The 17,289-nt window shown below is 39.1% G+C and overlaps 4 protein-coding genes across 5 annotated transcripts in view; 3 read left to right on the top strand and 1 right to left on the bottom strand.

The window, feature by feature from the left end:
• The window catches only part of klhl23 (kelch-like family member 23), a 4,553-nt gene extending 1,176 nt beyond the window's left edge, over positions 1-3,377 (top strand). The window contains exons 3-5 of the mRNA XM_020596481.1: positions 1-703; positions 2,216-2,368; positions 2,446-3,377. The exon at positions 1-703 is cut by the window's left edge and continues 27 nt beyond it. Of these exons, the coding sequence (XP_020452137.1) occupies positions 1-703; positions 2,216-2,368; positions 2,446-2,756 (1,167 nt within the window). The 3' untranslated portion in view covers positions 2,757-3,377. The remainder of the gene's footprint in view (positions 704-2,215; positions 2,369-2,445) is intronic.
• A 1,251-nt stretch (positions 3,378-4,628) lies between these two features.
• Positions 4,629-10,512, top strand: ssb (small RNA binding exonuclease protection factor La). The gene is made up of 12 exons (XM_020596345.1): positions 4,629-4,823; positions 5,965-6,051; positions 6,141-6,244; positions 7,083-7,257; positions 7,743-7,850; positions 7,954-8,057; positions 8,930-9,001; positions 9,090-9,132; positions 9,218-9,358; positions 9,441-9,627; positions 9,742-9,867; positions 9,956-10,512. Exons 2-12 carry the CDS (start codon positions 5,992-5,994, stop codon positions 10,039-10,041), a joined length of 1,206 nt encoding a protein of 401 aa, XP_020452001.1. The 5' UTR covers positions 4,629-4,823; positions 5,965-5,991; the 3' UTR covers positions 10,042-10,512.
• On the bottom strand, positions 10,089-14,245 carry mettl5 (methyltransferase 5, N6-adenosine). 2 transcript variants are annotated; one of them, XM_020596347.1, is made up of 7 exons: positions 14,107-14,245; positions 12,295-12,409; positions 12,027-12,211; positions 11,094-11,176; positions 10,688-10,739; positions 10,565-10,614; positions 10,089-10,171 (listed from the first exon to the last, which is right to left on the bottom strand). In XM_020596347.1, the coding sequence occupies exons 2-7, from the start codon at positions 12,402-12,404 to the stop codon at positions 10,130-10,132; spliced, it is 522 nt and encodes a 173-aa protein (XP_020452003.1). In that variant the 5' UTR covers positions 12,405-12,409; positions 14,107-14,245; the 3' UTR covers positions 10,089-10,129. The 2 variants fall into 2 exon arrangements, with proteins under 2 accessions (XP_020452003.1, XP_020452002.1); XM_020596346.1 differs by lacking the exon at positions 14,107-14,245 and adding an exon at positions 12,487-13,242.
• Positions 13,296-17,289, top strand: part of ubr3 (ubiquitin protein ligase E3 component n-recognin 3) — a 43,009-nt gene continuing 39,015 nt past the window's right edge. Inside the window, exons 1-3 of the mRNA XM_020596344.1 lie at positions 13,296-14,005; positions 15,055-15,194; positions 16,860-17,012. Of these exons, the coding sequence (XP_020452000.1) occupies positions 13,572-14,005; positions 15,055-15,194; positions 16,860-17,012 (727 nt within the window). The 5' untranslated portion in view covers positions 13,296-13,571. The remainder of the gene's footprint in view (positions 14,006-15,054; positions 15,195-16,859; positions 17,013-17,289) is intronic.

Here is a 17,289-nt window from a genome sequence, read left to right on the forward strand (position 1 = left end):
GATTTTCTACAGCTGGACCACGAGAAAATAAAGGCAGCTTTGACTTCTCAGAGCCTCACTTTGCAGAGGAATGACGTGTTGATAGATGCTGTAGCCAAATGGGTAAGCCATGACTTGAATAATCGTGTTCACCATGCAGCAGACTTGCTGCACTCCATCCACCTGAATCTGGATGAGATATACTTCAAGACTGCTGTAGATGTGAACAGAAAGTGCTTGCAGAGCAGAGAAGGGAAATTAAAATCTGTGATCATCCAGGCATTGAGATCCAATGGTAAGGAAATGTCTGCAAGCAGAAAAATGTCGTCCAGTATGTATATCATTGGTGGGTACTACTGGCACCCTCTTAGTGAAGTTCACATCTGGGATCCTATCAGCAACACATGGGTGCAAGGAAAAGATATGCCTGATCACGAGCGAGAGAGCTACAGTGTCAGTTTGCTTGGAGCAAATATCTATGTGACAGGCGGTTACCGGACAAACACAGTTGAGGCCCTGGACACTGTTTCCATTTATAACTGTGACTATGACAAATGGACCGAAGGTTGTCCCATGATCACAGCCAGGTACTACCATTGTTCTGTGGCTTTGCATGGCTGTATTTATGCCATCGGAGGCTACAGAGGAGGAGCTCCAGAGAGAGAGACTGAATTTTATGATCCGTTGAAAAAGAAATGGTTCCCTGTGGCCAAAATGATCCGAGGTATGCAAAATATTAGGTGACATGCTATATCTGGGGGTGAATTGAAAAGGAGAGGGAAAAATGAATCACAGCAAAACAACAGTTTCAAGGTCCAATTAGCCATTGTGATATTCCAGTCATATCACATTATCTTGATCAGCAGATGGATGGAGTTGTAGATGTTCAAATTCCCTTTTGTTTCTTGAGCACTTTAAGGACTTCTTGTCCATGTTGGTATGAAACCTGAGGTTCAGAGTTCATTATTAACTTTCCATTTCCTGATGAAAATCATGTTGAAACCATGACTGAAAGCTCCTAATCAGCCTCTAAATGGAACTGCTATGGGCGACTGTGGTTCAGTGGGTAGAGCAGTTGTCTTCCAACCGGAGGGTCGGAAGTTTGAATCTTGGTGCTTGCAGTGCACATGTTGAAGTGTCCTTGGGCAAGACACTGAACCCCCAAGTTGCCCCCGATGGTTAGAGCCATTGGTTGAGTTGGCGCCGCAGATGGCTGCCTCGGTTCTGTACAGGAAACAAATTCCTTGTGTGTGTAACATACTTGGCCAAAAAAAAGGTGATTATTATTATTAAGGTCAAGAATGAACACAGAACCTCAGTAAATGATTTTCTGTCTTACCAGCTTTTGTGTGCCAGGTGAAGGTCAATGTTTATTCATGGAATTCGTTAAAATCACTTATTTAAGTTTAAAGCTTCATTCTTGATCTAGGGAATAAAAGCTTTAAAAGTTTTTACACAAAGTACAGTTACTAGTCTTGGTCTATTGTCAAAGGAAGTTTGCTTAGCTGCCATGGGGATGGTTCAGTTGCAATAACACCTGAACCATCTCCTAAACATATAGAAATGTAAAAGGCCATAGCAGAAATTAAACAGTGAACGCTGAGTTAAAATAATTTAGGCCTACATTTTACATTTTTCTTTCACAACTTAAAGTTATAGTATGTAACTTAACGTAACGCTAGCATGAAACTCGAGATCAGTCCACTCTGCTCTGCCCAGCTCTTCGAATATTTGTTGTTATGAAATTGCAAGAAAGTAGAATGCAACCAAACTTACTGATCAAGCATAAATAATTGAAAATCTCTGACTGATTAGATATGCCAATCCTGCTCAAAGCCCTTTAGAAGCTAATATCTCTGCACTGCTGCCAGTGCTGTCCAATGGGTCGCAGGAGGCTTCGACAGCACCTCTCCACATTAAGACAAGTTCTGGAGCATAATTCCAAAATAGATTATTTGAAAAAAGGTACATTTTATAGCATTAAATGTGCAATAATCAAAAGTTTTTGAAGGATCCACATGTTGCTCCTAATGACAAACCCACAAAAAAGATCTACCCCACTCAGCTAAAAGCTTTGTGTTTATATTTGCTAATAAGATAATATCAATTCTAAAAGGAAATAATACTATGTTTATATGCTGTGTTTATAGCTTGTTGTGTTGTCCTCAAATTGTCAAAAAATCAATTAATGTATCTTTGAGTAACAGTTATAGATAGCTACCTGTTTCCTTTGAAGGTGTAGGCAATGCCACTGCCTGTGTAATGGGAGATAAAATCTATGTGACCGGAGGCCACTATGGGTACAGAGGAAGCTGCACCTATGAAAAAATCCAGGTCTACAGGCCAGATGCTAATGAGTGGAGTATTCTTACAATAAGCCCCCATCCAGGTATGAGACAAAGAAAAAGAAATGTGAAAGTCAATGGCCTGAATACCATGTCCTAATTTAAAATCTTCTGTTTTCAGAATATGGACTTTGTTCTGTGTCTCTCAACAACAAGCTGTATTTGGTGGGTGGACAGACAACTATCACAGACTGCTACGACACAGAGAGAGACGAATGGAGACCAATATCAGTGATGAGGGAGAGGAGGATGGAGTGTGGGGCGGTGGTAATAAATAACTGTGTTTATGTGACAGGGGGATACTCCTACTCAAAAGGTACATATCTGCAAAGCATTGAGAAATATGACCCTAAGCTGGACTCATGGGAGATAGTGGGCAGTCTTCCCGGCCCAGCCAGATCACATGGATGTGTTTGTGTTCACAGTGTTTAGTGTCAAACCCCAAATTACAAATGTTTATGTACTGTCATTTTGTGGCAAATGGATCAAATGGTGACCTGTATTTTGTCAAAGTGTTAAATACCAGGAACAGTCACACAAGATGTCAGGTCAGGCCACGTTTTGCACTGGATAACTGCCAAACTGTAAATAATGAAGAATAATTTTGTCACAATACCCCAGGGGCTTCACACCATTATAGTACACTTTTTTGTGTATTTCTGTTTTTAGTATATTGAAAGGAAATACCAAAAAAAGGGTAGAGAGAACATTTGAGTATGATCAAAATCCACATTAAGAATACAGAGAATCCAGCTCAGACCAACGATGCAACAACCCAGATCATCTTTAGTAAAGTTGTACCACCAGGCTGCTCCTTGCTTAAATAAATCATTGCTCCTGCCTTAATCAATTTATTCCATAGATGGTGTTACAGTGGACTCCATTCAATTGTAATCATTTTCATATTTACACAGTGACATAAAGTTTGATGTTTTACTGCAGTTTGTGGATATTATGCACTCATGTAGCAGTTAGATAAGAGATAAGATAATCCTTTATTGTCATTGTAACACACAACAAAATTTTAGAGTGACCTCCAGTCGGTACAGCAATAGAAAAAATAAGACCATATAAAAAACTTAACCGCTACAAAAACAAAATAAACAACAGACCTCTCACATACACAGGCATATTATATTTTAGCAGCATTGAGCGTGGTAACTGTTGTTGGGTAAAAACTATTCTTTAATCTAGTGGTCCTTGATTTGAACCGTCTACCTGATGACAGCAGTTCAAAGAATGAATGTCCTGGGTGTGAAGTGTCCTTAATGATGTTCTGGGCTTTTTTGAGGCAGCAGGAACTGTGTAGTTCTTCCAGAGTGAGGAGAGGGCAGCTGATGATCTCCTGGGCCGTATTAATGACCCTCTGCAGTGCTTTCCTGTGAGCCACTGTGCTGCTGCTGTACCATACACATACAGTATACAGTATGTAAGGATGCTCTCAGTGGAGCACCGATAGAAGGACAGCAGCAGTCTCTGGGACATGTTGTTCTTCCTGAGCACCCGTAGGAAGTACAGTCTCTGCTGGGCCTTTTTAAGCAGTTTAGAGGTATTCACGCCCTAGGTCAGATCCTCCTCAATATGAACTCCCAGAAAGTGGAAGGCTGGCACCCTCTCCACACGGTCCCCGCTGATATACAGTGGCAAGATGTTGGTTTTCTTTCTCCTGAAGTTGACAATGACCTTAGTCTTTGAGGTATTAAGGAGCAGATTGTTCTCTCTGCACCACACTATCAGCCTCTCCACCTCATCCCTGTATGTAGTCTCAATTAGGTACATCTAATTATAATGTTCAATTTTTGTGTAGAAAGGTGCTGATAACTGTATGATCCTTTGGAGGGTGTAGGCTTTGCTGCTGTCGAACTGTATTGCACTTCTGTTTTGTCCATCTTATTTATATCAGTGAGGCCAGGTTAAATAACAGAAACACTTTTCTGTATAGGCTTATGCAGTCTTGGTGATTATTTTTGAGATTAAGAGTTGGTTGATGTTGGGTGTAATGTGAAGTCAAGGCAAGGTTTTTTTCTTGCTTTATTTTGCAGTTTTCAACAACAAAGCAATTCAGAGTACTTTATATAAAACAAAAGTAATGAAGGGAAGATAGAAATGATACAAAGATACACATGGGTGGAAAATAAGTCAAATTAGAATAAAACCAAGTAAATAAAAATCACTATGTAAACATGTGTGACAAAATTACTAATCTATAATAAAATTTTTGGATATTTGTATAATACATCCACTACTCTTCTTAATATTAATGTTAAATCTGAATTACAGCGACACCTTGGGGCTCTGACCTCCATCACACAGATGTTCTCATGGAAGAGCTGCAGTCGCTGAAATTCAAGCTTCCGAAGGAGCCACAGAGGCGATATCGTAAACTCCAACTCTTTTGATCCTTGCTGTGTTCCGTAGCACGCAGTATCAACGTGTGCTCGGAGCAGAGAAGGCTTGGTTTATTAATGAAACTGCAGCTTGACGTTAACTCCACGTATTGTAAGTATAACTCTTAGACGTTGTGTAAAAGCTGTTTTATATCTTTAAGTTTATTTTACGTGATAGCTGTTTTATATTGTACAGAAGAACAGACATTCTCGTCTGGCATGTTTGAGCAGCATGCTAGGCGCAGAGTGCGAATGACTAAGTTAGTTTAACCATTACATACACCATTTATTTATAGCTAGCGTAATATTACACTAAATGGGTTATGTATTGTCAACATGGCAAGACTCAGGACGCTGGGTGATTTGGCTGTACGAACAAACGGCGTGGCCGGTATAGCTGCATATGAGCTAAGCTAGCAGGTTAGCCATCAAGCTAGTCCCAACAGCAGCATGAATGAAATATGCCAATAGTCCATGCCATTGATGTGCTAGTTTACATATGTCGTTGGTAAATGGCTCTTTGAATTTTATTTATTTGGTCAAGACGTTCAAAATATATATCCACCTGCCAAATGTTGCTTTGAGATTTCCTTTTTCGCAGTTTAACTGTACCAAATTGTAAAGTCTTAAAAGATCAGAAATGGAAAAAATCCTCATTGTGGCTGGCCCCGCAGATACTTCGGGTTTTGATTTGCAGAATTGTAGTGTTTTGACAGTTGAATGAATATTTCTGTCAGTGGTTGTACTCCAAATGTTGCAAAATTACTTGAGAACAAAAACATCATCAGAGGCCTTCTGATAATGTCTAGGTTAACCCAGAGCTCCCAGCATGGCCCGAGTTTACGATTTTTAATCCTTCAGCAAATACCTGTATATACGTGATAGGGTTAGTGCAGTGCTCAAAACGTAAGCCATTAACTATATAGCCTAACATTTATAAAACGGACAAAATTTTCCATTACAGTTCCTCAGACCCAGTGTTACGTATTCAGTTAAGCTGTTTTCTCCAAACAATGGCCTGAAAATAAGAAATACTTAATTTGGATCAATATTAAACATTGACAAAACTAGAATTAGTGAATATACAGTGAAATTACTTTAGCCACTACTTTATTAGCAGAATTGAAGTTGATCTATTTACAGTAGGCAGACACATTATTTGTCATTTCAGGAATTAAATTTGCACAAATACGTTTAAGAATCTACAGAAGTATTTCTTTTTAACTTGGGAATAACATTTTGTTGGTTGGTAGGGTTACCGTTTTCTGCATAGAACAATCATGGCAGAAACTCAAGAAGAGATGTCTCCACTTGAGGTGAAAGTGGCACGACAAATAGAGGTAATCACAGTATCAAATTTTTTATTTACATCTTGTAACAGTAGTCGGTTGCATGAATCTCTTTAAATGTCTTTCAATCCCACCTGCAGTACTACTTTGGAGATCACAATCTTCCGAGGGACAAATTTCTCAAAGAACAGGTGCAGCTTGATGATGGCTGGGTGACTTTGGAGACGATGATCAAATTCAACAGGTTTGTGTTACTTCCTTTTATTGCTTCTCTGTTTAGCTGCTGCAAAACAACTATTGCCCTTAATTTAGTCAGTGCAATAGTTCATTTCTTGAACTTGTTTTTAATTTGACAAAGAACATAGTAGACTGCATTCAGCACAAAACCAAGTAATGTTAGGCTCAGTCATGATTACTGTTCTCCACAGGCTGTAGTTTTTTTTTTTCATGCTGAGACATACACGTCAGTCATCTAAAAACAAGATGGGTGAGCCAGGAAAAACAGGCTAGTTCTGTTTGCACCTATAGGAGATGTTAACTGCATTATGTGGTTGGCTCACTTCTATTCTTACTGCGCCTCCAACTCTGTGTAACATCAATAAATCCTAAAAGTGATCTACACCACTAATAACTGCAAACGTGTCAAAAGGTCTTGTAGAGTTGAATGGAACATACCTGTGTGCTTTGTTTTTGCCAGCTGATGAGGAGAGATGTGCTTTGACATCATGTTGGAATACTAGGCTCCAGATCCATCTGGTCACATGTTGTAGTCAGAAGGCAGAGTGAGTCAGCACTCTTGATTTCTTATCAAGTCTAATTCCCTGAAGAGCAGTGCAGCAGTAATTAAGAATTTTTTTTTTTTTTGTCTTTAATATATTCTAAAATTAAGTCCCAGCTATTAGTGATTGCAGGAACACGTGTACAGTTTAGAGATGTGCAGAGGCTCTGGTTTTATGCTGCGTCACTGCAGTGGGGTGAATGTATGTCCATATAGCACATGCTCGTACGGAAAGAGTTGCATGTGTGATGTTGTGTTGTTCCTTCTACTTCAGAGTGTCTGAATGATTCTTATTCTCTTCCAGACTGAAGACTTTAACTACAGACAGCAGTGTCATTGTAGCGGCGCTCCAGAAATCAAAAACTGGCCTGTTGGAAATCAGTGAAGACAAGACAAAAGTCAGGAGGTCTCCAAACAAACCCTTACCTGAACAGAATGATGAATACAGAGATGCTCTTAAGCAAAAGTCTGTGTACATTGTAAGTTTTTATATTGAATTTCTTATAAATAAGTTGTTTTATGAGGGTATATCTGCATGTCATGAAACATATGCACATCCTTTATGCCTCCTCGCCGGAGATAGCCACGGCTGGAGGCATTATGTTTTGGGGTTGTCTGTCCTTACAGCCCATTTTTGTGAATGCAATATGTTGGGATTGCCTTGAGGGAATTTATTTAAATTTGGCACAAGTGCCCATCTCGACTCAAGGATGAACTGATTAGATTTTGGTGGTCAAAGGTCACAGTGACCTCATCTCACATTCCCCTGAATTTGACTGGTGGCAGAGGCAAAGAACTGCAACATCCCCCCCCCCTTAACATTTTTGCTTTGTTTTTGTAACGTATTGCCAAAGGTTTTCCATTCACAGCATTTGCCCAGCATGTATTCTGATTTCATTCGGGTATACTGCTGTTTGCTGCTGCTGTGTCAGAGATATGTAGTATATTATCTTTTCCCACTTAGAAAGGGTTCCCGCTCAATACTACTCTTGATGAGATTCAAGAGTGGTTGAATGGAAAAGGTGCCATAGAAAACATTCAGATGAGGAGAACCCTGCTAAGGCAGTTCAAGGTAAAATTTGTGCATTTGGTAGCATTCAAATCAGTGTTTGTGCAGTTTTTTTTTTTTTTTTTGAAGGGATGGTGGAGATTTTTATTGTTTTTTGTCTTCACAGGGATCAGTGTTCATCTGTTTTGACACAGAAGAGTCATCCAAGCAGTTCCTACAACGCTCAGACATAAAATCATTCAAAGACAATGAGATGCTTGTGTTATCCAGGTACGTTGTACTGCTTTTTGGGTTGCGCTTTATCTACAGTGGGCAAACGCTGTGTTTTGTTTTGAAAATGAAATCGGCATAAGATCAGAAAGGTGATAGGCATCTTATTTTACATTTTAATGCAGCATTACTCTGCTTAATGTAACAGATTTGAAGGTGTTTGCGCCCTTCTTGTTTGTCAGGGCTTAGGCCAAACAAATCAGTTTTTAGAGCTTATCAGAGTTGATGACCTTTCAAATCTCCCAGGATGTTTTCTATCAGCTACTTTTAGGAAATTGATACTGGGAGTAATGTTTTTAGATGTCATGGGTGTTTTTTTTGCATTGGAAATTTACTATTGGAATACACTAACCAATGTGAATTCAAGCTGATCACAGTTGCCTTTAGCAATATATTTTTAAAAACTACACTTCAATACAGAAAAAAACAGCTTTCATTTATAGTTACTTGGGCTTCACCCGTACTTACCTTAAACTATAGAAGACAACTTGCCAGCGTCTTCAGTCCCCAGACTATGGAAAATACTTGGCTCCCTCTCAAGTGTATGCATTCAAATCATCCAAGGATATTTAAAGACTGGAATAGACACAAGAAACCTCTCAAGCCTATGGTGTCTGCCCCTGTAACATACAGTCTGACAGGATCCTACATTTGTGCACATGCTTTAGTGTTTTATTTTTGCAATCTCCAGAAATTAAGCAAAAAAAGATTAACTGCACTGAAACTTGTTTAAACATTTGAAGTTCGTGTTTAACTGCAGTGTTAAAACTTTCGTCTAGAAAATTACTAAGATATCATTTCTTCAGGGCTGCACACATATACATCGTTCAATAATTTAATAATAATAAAAAAAAATGTGTTTAATAATTCAGAGAAGACTACCATGCAAAGAAACTTGAAGAGCGGAAACAGTCCAGAGCAGAGACAAAATCAAAAGCTAAACGGTAAGTACATGAGGAGTACCGTTTTGAATTAAAATCATACAAAACATTTCCTGAAAATGTACTGATACGCTTCCTAAAAATTATTTAGGGAAAAGGCGCAACAGCAAAAGGATGCAGAAGAGAAAGAAATGGTAAGACTCCCTCAAGTGTTTACTTGCTTATTATGTTGTGGCAGTGGGGTAGAAATGGTAAGCTTAACTGTAATTTGTGTTGTAGGGTCTGCTTTTGGATGAACAGACAGGTTGCCTGTTGAAGTTTTCAGGGGATCTTGAAAATGTTTCAAGAGAGGACTTTCACGAGTTGTTCTCTGGTCATGGAAAGATAAAGTGGGCTAACTTTACAAGAGGGGCCAAAGAGGTAAATAAGCCCCCTCATCAAGTCTTGAGTTAAGGGTGAAGAGATGTTATAGTTAAATTTCAACATTTTTACTTCCAACAAGGGCACCCTCCTTTTCGATGGAAATGCAAAGGAGGCATTCGACAAGGCCAAAGAGGCAAATGGAGGGGAGCTGAAAATCAAAGATAACAGTGTTACATGGCAGGTGCTCGAGGGAGAGGAGGAGAAAGAGGTACTGAAGGAGATCATTGAAGCTCAACAGGAGTCTTTCAACAGATTCAAGGGCAGAGGTGAATCCTGTTTTTCCCCAACTGAATTATTTCATTCTAAATGAATAAACTGTGTTAGGTAATCAGTGATTTACTGTATTTATTTAGTACAGATAAATATTGTTGGTCTTAAAGACAGGGGAAGATCAGGTGGCAGAGGAAGAGGACGACGAAGGGGCAGAGGTGGTAAAGATCAAGGCAGAACTCGGTTCCAAGGCAAAAAGATGAAATTTGATAGTGATGATGATGAGGAGGAGGATGGTAAGTTTAACATCTTATCAAGCATTGTGTCAAGATACTTATTGGCTAAAACGTCTTTAGTCATATATACTCTGTGCTTATCTTTCAGCACCCGCGGCCCCAAAGAGAGAGCTAGAAGACGCTGAAGGCCCTGCAGCAAAGGTTGCCAAAACTGAAAATGGATCAGAATCATGAAGTCACAACCAGAATTTTTCTTTTGTGAAAACATTTATTCGAAATGGTGAAAATGCAGAGGCAACTTAAATCCATTCCAGTGGAAGCTTCAGGCTTTGGCGAATCGTAGGAAATCCACCTGGATGTCAACCTAGAGGAGATTTGTAAAGCTTGGCATCAGTTTTCAGCCTTTTAAGTACTCATATTGTGCCTCTATCATGATTTGTGTACCTATGTTTCTCTTTAGATATTTTGATTTTATGTTCAACATTAAGTCTAATTTAATTTCATCAGGACATTTTAGTTGGTTTTGTACAACCTGTGTGACAACTAGTCTGTGCTCCACTTTTTTTTTCTTGTACAATTCCTGCACTTAGTGATAAGATCATCGGCTTTGCTATTTTTTAAGTTTGTATAAGCGAATAGCAAATAAATCCTAAAAAATGTAACCAAGATCTGGTTGAATGTGGTTTGTCAAATACAACCTGAGACATCTACTGGAAAATGTTTTGTCTGTGTGGTGCAGCGCAGCACATGAGCTTACCGATTTCTTTTTGTGGAACTTGTAAGATGCTGGCAAGTCGTACCTTAGCTCTGAAACAAAAGTAAATATGCTAGTTTTGAACTTTGAATTCTTCCATTAGAGAATATGTACGGTTTTTCTTACCTGCTATTACCTCCATCTTTATTCCCCAGTCATTAGCCTTCTTTTGTATGTGCTGTAATTAGATAAGGACTCAGTTGGCATTACACAGTCTTCATGCCACAGTTGTAAACATGAGTCAGTTATGTCAGAAAAAATGTGGACTTGAAACTAAGGATATTTATGATCTCAGGTTTTGACCTTGTTATTGAAAGAATCACTTAAAAAAAAAAAACAGTATCTCATGGCTCTGAACAGAACGTGTTCAAGTGTTATTTTAATGGTCAGCAGTTGGAGACCCTTAAGGCTTGCAACTGACAATGTTTCCTTGTGAAGACTTGTGAATGGACTTGGATTTACCCTAAAAGCTGCCTGTTACCGTCTAAGGCCACAGAGTTGTAAATGTGACCAGTGTAGATACGGATCTTACCTCTCGTGTTGATGTTTTATGAAGTGAGTACACTGATGTCTTTGCCATTGTTAAAGCGGCCCTCAGAAACTTCATGTCCATTCCTTGAACAAAGAATAAAAGTGTAAAGCTACTGTGACAGGGTTACACAGAGTTAAAGGGGCATTCCACTGTTTATACACATTGTCAGTTTATATTGCAGAAAGGTATTAACATGTATAGTATATGGTTCTGAGCTTTCTGTTGTTTCATGTCATATGTACAGCTAAGTTGAAAATGTCAGTATATGGGCCAGTTTCAACTGGGAATATCCAAATTTTTTTTTCTAAAAAGTGATATCTGACATGGATAAAAGAAATGCCTGCAAAGAATACAAATGTGGACATTAAGTATTTTACTGGATATTGTGCCACATTTTCAATGCTAAATATTTCAACGAATGAAAATCTCAGCCATCTGACCAAACCATCTGCTGAGGAACACAGAGATGCAGCTGAAGGCTCTAGAAAAATGTATGTGGACAGATAAGTTTTAAGTTTTTGCAATGCAATGATTGCTCACAGTTTGTAAAGACAGGAATCTTGCCCATTTCCAACATCCACCAAATATGACCTGAACACATCATAAAGTCCGACAAGATAACCTCTAATGTTGTCATTGTGTTATCTCAGATTGGGCTTTAGACTTCAGTTTCAAACAGAAAGCCTGTTACACATTGAGGATGTGCAGTCTGAGAGGGTATACTGACAGATGCTACTGGGCTGCATTATGGGAAGTGTATCAACTGTTTAGATCTTGACATGTACTGTGGTGTGGATTAAAAGTCAGGACATCTTCACCTCTGGTGTGTCGCTTTTGAGCATAATTTTTCTCAGCAGTTTTTCAGAAGCTCCCGAACTTTATTGATTTACAATACTAAGTGACTGCAGCAGTCATTTTAAAGTTAGCACTCACCTGGGTTGTGCTTTGTTCCAAATGGTGGATTCATTATTACAGTGTCAAATTTTTTGGCATAAGCATCTGCATCCAGAGAACACATGTCACACTGAACCAGATCCACGTTAGAAATCTCAAATTCCTCTGCATTTCTTTTGAATATGTTCAGTGCGTCACTGTCAATGTCGAAGCCAACGCACAAACTGCAGAAGAAAGAACAGGGGACGAGGGATGAAGCTGAGTAAAATGCAAAAACTATGTAATGCGCATGGTTAGATGTTCTCACCCTGCATCGAGCATCGCAGCCCCGATGCTAAGGACTCCACAGCCGCATCCCAAATCTGCCACTAGTTTACCCCCAATGTCATCAAACGTACTCTGGATGGTGTAAAGCATGCATGCTGTGGAAAACACGTAGAAGTTCATGAGAACAATGTGCGCTATCAACCCTCCAATGATCATATGTTGTCACCCCCACCTGCAATATGAGGACTGGTTGGATATTGCTCAAGAAGGATTTTTGGCTCTTCAAATACGTCCACTTGCTGTAAGCAACTCTCTAACTCTTTAAGTTTCATTACTGCATACTGTAATTTTTCAAACCTACGTGTCCCCTGGGCGACAACCCAGAGATAAGTGATCTCAAAGGGTCTTTATTTTAAAGCTGTAATCGGTGTGAGCGTGTAAATTAATATTGCTAAAGACGATTTCCGCTAGAGGGTGTACATCAATCAAAACAATCCGACACTAACCCGGGACATGTGATAGTGGTTCCTTCCTACGCTTTAAAAAATATTACTAAATTATTGTAACAGTTTCAATGTAGGAGTTATAAAAAATGAATTAATTTAAAGAATATCTCTCATTTGAAATTAGGTGAGAATAATTCATGATGTCTAAAACGAACCGTATATTGTTGGAAATATGTCTGTTTTGCATAAACACTGATTATGTTTCACTAATAACAGAATCCAGAACAGCTTTAGTTTTTTTTTGGCAATTATTGAGGCCGGAACTTTATAATTATTTTTGCGCAAGCATATAGGTCTCCAGTCTTCGATGCTAAGATCTTTTTTGGGCTTAGAATCAGGGTTTGTATACCCGTAGATGTTCATCATGGATATAGTAACATTCAAACCAGATTAATATTACAGATAATAGTGTCTTTCTGGTTCGCATTTTGAAACAAGCAGGTCCCCTCCAGACTGGTAAAATGCTATATCCTTATTTGTCCAGTGACGGTGATGATGTCGCAAACAAGGCTATCAGTTGCCTAGAAACGGGAAACAAAACACAACTTGGGTGACTGTATAAACCGAGCTGTGTAAACAAGTAAGAGACACCTTTAGACTCTGCTAGATCAAATATTTATAAAAGACTCAATTATATAAAATATGCATACTTAAAATAAATGTAACTTATAAGTTGTCATTGCACACGGAACGTAAATTATTTTTGTAAATTCGCCAGCCAACGTCGACGTAACGAGCCGTATCGCGAGAAGGCCCGAGAACATGGAAACAAGACAACAAAAATAAATTTGTGCACAGCAAGCTGGAGTGCATGATGGCAGCGTCGCTGCTGAGCCGGGACAAGAAAGGCACAGCCGCCCACTTGAAGGCAGACTTAAATCGGACTGACAATAGCTCAGGGGTCCGACAACTTCAGGAGCTACTCGATGCTGTGCTAAATCCTGAAAGACCAGCGGCGGACACAGAGGCTCTTGACTGGTGTAAATGTCTAATTTCAGGAGGCGATGGTTTCGAGGAGTTCTGCAAAACGGTCCGGACGTATGACAACGCGACTCTGTGCGGCTTGGTTTGGACGGCTAATTTCGTGGCATATCGATGCCGGACCTGTGGCATCTCTCCGTGCATGTCACTGTGTGCTGAGTGTTTTAATAACGGAGACCACACGGGCCATGATTTTAACATGTTCAGGAGCCAGGCTGGTGGGGCCTGTGACTGTGGAGATAGTAATGTCATGCGAGAGAGTGGGTAAGTCCAAGCTAGGTACCAGCTACGCTGCCAATGCTAACTGATGCTTTAGCTGCTAACCTACGATTTGACAGGTCTTGGTAGGAAATGAGCTAACTTACCAAATCATATTTCTTTATCGGCGCAGTCGACGTTATGTTCAAAACACTTTTGTGCAGAATTACCTATTACGAGGCTCATCATTTATTGTTAGGTAACCGTTGATTTAGCAGCTCTGGTCTGACGGTTTCCTAGCCTTGCTAACCATAACAGTAGCTAGGTATATTGAGGTTACCGTATATCAATATTTACCAGTATCAGACGGTATAGATTTGCTCTTAGAGTTTGTTTATAGCAATAAGCATGAATCTAAGTTTTGTCAGCTTTTATTTTAACGGGTGACTTACAGCTGTTGTCATAGCCGAAGCTTTCTAAAGTTAATCTGGATAAAATGATATATTCTTGCGATTTCTTTTTTAAATGACTGTATTCAAGGGTTGGACACAAACTATTGTCACAGATTTAAAAAGCTGTTTGAGTACCAAAATATTGTCATGTTAGATTTTTATCAGTAATCAGGTAACTTTATTAGCTGGTCAGAATACGACAGTGGCCTGTTTAACAGGTAAGTTTTGGTACTTCAGTTTTGGATGACTTTGCAGCTGTGTCATATACAGTCTTAAGCAATATAAGCAAGAGATGTAGTAGCTTGTGTGTTGCAATGGCTCACATTGTGTATGGGCAGTCATTAAAAACACCTCCCAGTTTCTTGTCCTGCAGTACTCACCTAGTTCCAGCTATTAACTTCAGCTCAACACAAAATCACAAGTGCTATATCTATAAAAACCAACAAAATTAAAATTATGCTTAAACCCAACTTTCAGTCATGTGAGGACAGTTAAGAAACCTCAATCATAATTATGCTTAGTTCCTGGTTTCACCTGTTTATGATTAAACTCCTGAAGAATTCAAATAAAAATGGACCCATGTGAGAGAGAGAGAGAGAGAAATGGCTACTTTGATATTTGTGAGAGGTCTGAAACATCACCAGTTGTTTATTTTCCCTATAGGTTTTGCCGAAGGCATCGGTTGAGAACAGGGGAAAATATCCCCTCAGTACCTCGAGACCTCCTCTTGATGTCTGAGATGGTTCTTCCTCGCTTTATCCTGTTTGTCATACAGTATCTGAGGGATGGATACGTCGAACCAGGTGAAAATACTCAGTGTGCCTGTATCCTTCAGAAATATACTAAACCATATTCTCTTGTTCACTTTGTTTTTCATTTTCTGTATACGCTGAGTCAAAAGTTCCGATATGCCTTCTCAATCAGTGGTTTTCCTTTGTTTCTATTATTTTATACAATGTGGATTAATACCATTGATTGTATATAGAGGTGGATGATGTGACAACTCCTCAGAAAGTGAAGTGTCCACGCTCATATCATGCTCACAAAATGATTTATTGTGCAGCCCCAATATGTAGTAAGTAAAAAAAAAAATTCATATTTTAGATTCCTTAAAGTAGCAGGTGTTTGCACGAGTTTATCACTTGGAATGGTTTTCAAGTATGCTGTGTCAAATTTAATTGGTAGAATTTTTCACCTTCTTAATGTGTTTGAGATATCACTTGCTTTGATATAGAGCAAATAGACCAGTTTGACTATTGTAGTAATCCGTGTCAATGCAAGAACTGCTCTACTAAGTAAAGAGAAATGAGAATCTGTCATTACTTTAAGACATTAAGGTTATTCAGCCTGGAAAACTTTAAGAACTTTGAAAGTTTCAAGAGCTGTCACAAAATGTATCAAAAACTATGATTAAACAGACTGTGATGAGGACTGTGCCAGGAAAGGAAGACCAAAAATCACCCCTGCTACAGAGGACAAGTTCATTCATGTTACCAACTGTGGAAATGACCAAATAATCACATCTTGGATTAGAGCCCACATCAGTGATTCCCACAGTTCAAGTGGCAGGCACATATCAACATCAACAGTTCAGGCCTTTGTGGTCGAAATACTGTAGATATACCACTACTGAGGGAGACCAATAAGCAGAAGAGAACTGCCAAGCAACACAGGAAATGGACATTTAGACCACTGCTTTTGGTCTGATTAGTCTAAATTTGGCATATTGGTTCCATCCACCCTGGCTCTGTGAGACACAGAGATGGATGGTATCTGCATGTGTGGCTTCCACCATGAAGCGTGGATGAGGAGGTGTGCGGATGTTTTGCTGGTGACACTGTTGGTAAATTTATTCATAATTCAAAGCACAGTTAACCAGCATGGTTGCCATGACATTCTGCAGCAACACCATCCCAGCTGATTAGCTCTTAGTGGGACCACCATTTGTCTTTCACTAGGACAGTGAGCCAAAACACACATCCAGGCTCTGTTAGGGCTGTTTGACCAAGGAGAGTGATGGAGTGCTGCATCAGATGACATGACCTTCATAATCACTCGAGCTAAACCCAACTGAGAAGGTTTGGGATGATTTGGACTGCAGAATGTGGAAAAAGTAGCCAACAGGAGCTCACTCAGCATATGTGTGAACTCCTTCAAGACTGTTGAAACAGCTGACTACTTTATAAATCAGTTTGAGACAGCCCCAAGACTGTGTAAAGAATGTATCAAAGCAATCTAAAATTTAACAATTTAAAACATTTAGCTTTTTTAAAATTACTTGTTTTGCTTTCTGTGCGATTCCATGTGTGTTATTTCATACTGTACTGTATATGGCTTAGCTCTCCTGTTGTATATCAAATGCAAAATAGGGTCTGCTGTGCAAACTGGAAACCAGTGTTGTACAAATGTTAACATCTACATTTCTATTCACATAGCACTGAGTCTCACCTGTTATCTTGCTTTACCAGACACCTCAGCTGAGCGAGATCTACAGAAAGTCCTGCAGCAGCTGGAGCCTCAGATCTCCTTCCTGGAGGAGCTGACAAAGATGGGAGGTGCAATGAGGACCGTACTGACAAAAATCTTGACCAACCCACAAACATTCAAGGAGTTGAGCATGGGTAAATATCTAGACTAGAGTTTGTGTTTGAACAATGTAGGTTGATAATTATCAAGAATTGTTATATCACAAAGTTTTTTTTTTTTATTAGTTTATTTATTGCAAGCATGAGGCAGAATTTTTTTAGTTATTGAAGTAGTTTTACTGTGCATGTTTTTGTTTATTCCCATCTGTTGCAGTACAGTTACTACTCAAGAAAAGACAGATTTTGCTTGATCTATATAAACACTATATAAAGTTATGTCCATAAAAATACATACACAAGCATGAAATAAAAA

This window comes from Monopterus albus, unplaced genomic scaffold, assembly GCF_001952655.1.
Source record: "Monopterus albus unplaced genomic scaffold, M_albus_1.0 scaffold30.1, whole genome shotgun sequence".
Classification (NCBI taxonomy): Eukaryota; Metazoa; Chordata; class Actinopteri; order Synbranchiformes; family Synbranchidae; genus Monopterus; species Monopterus albus.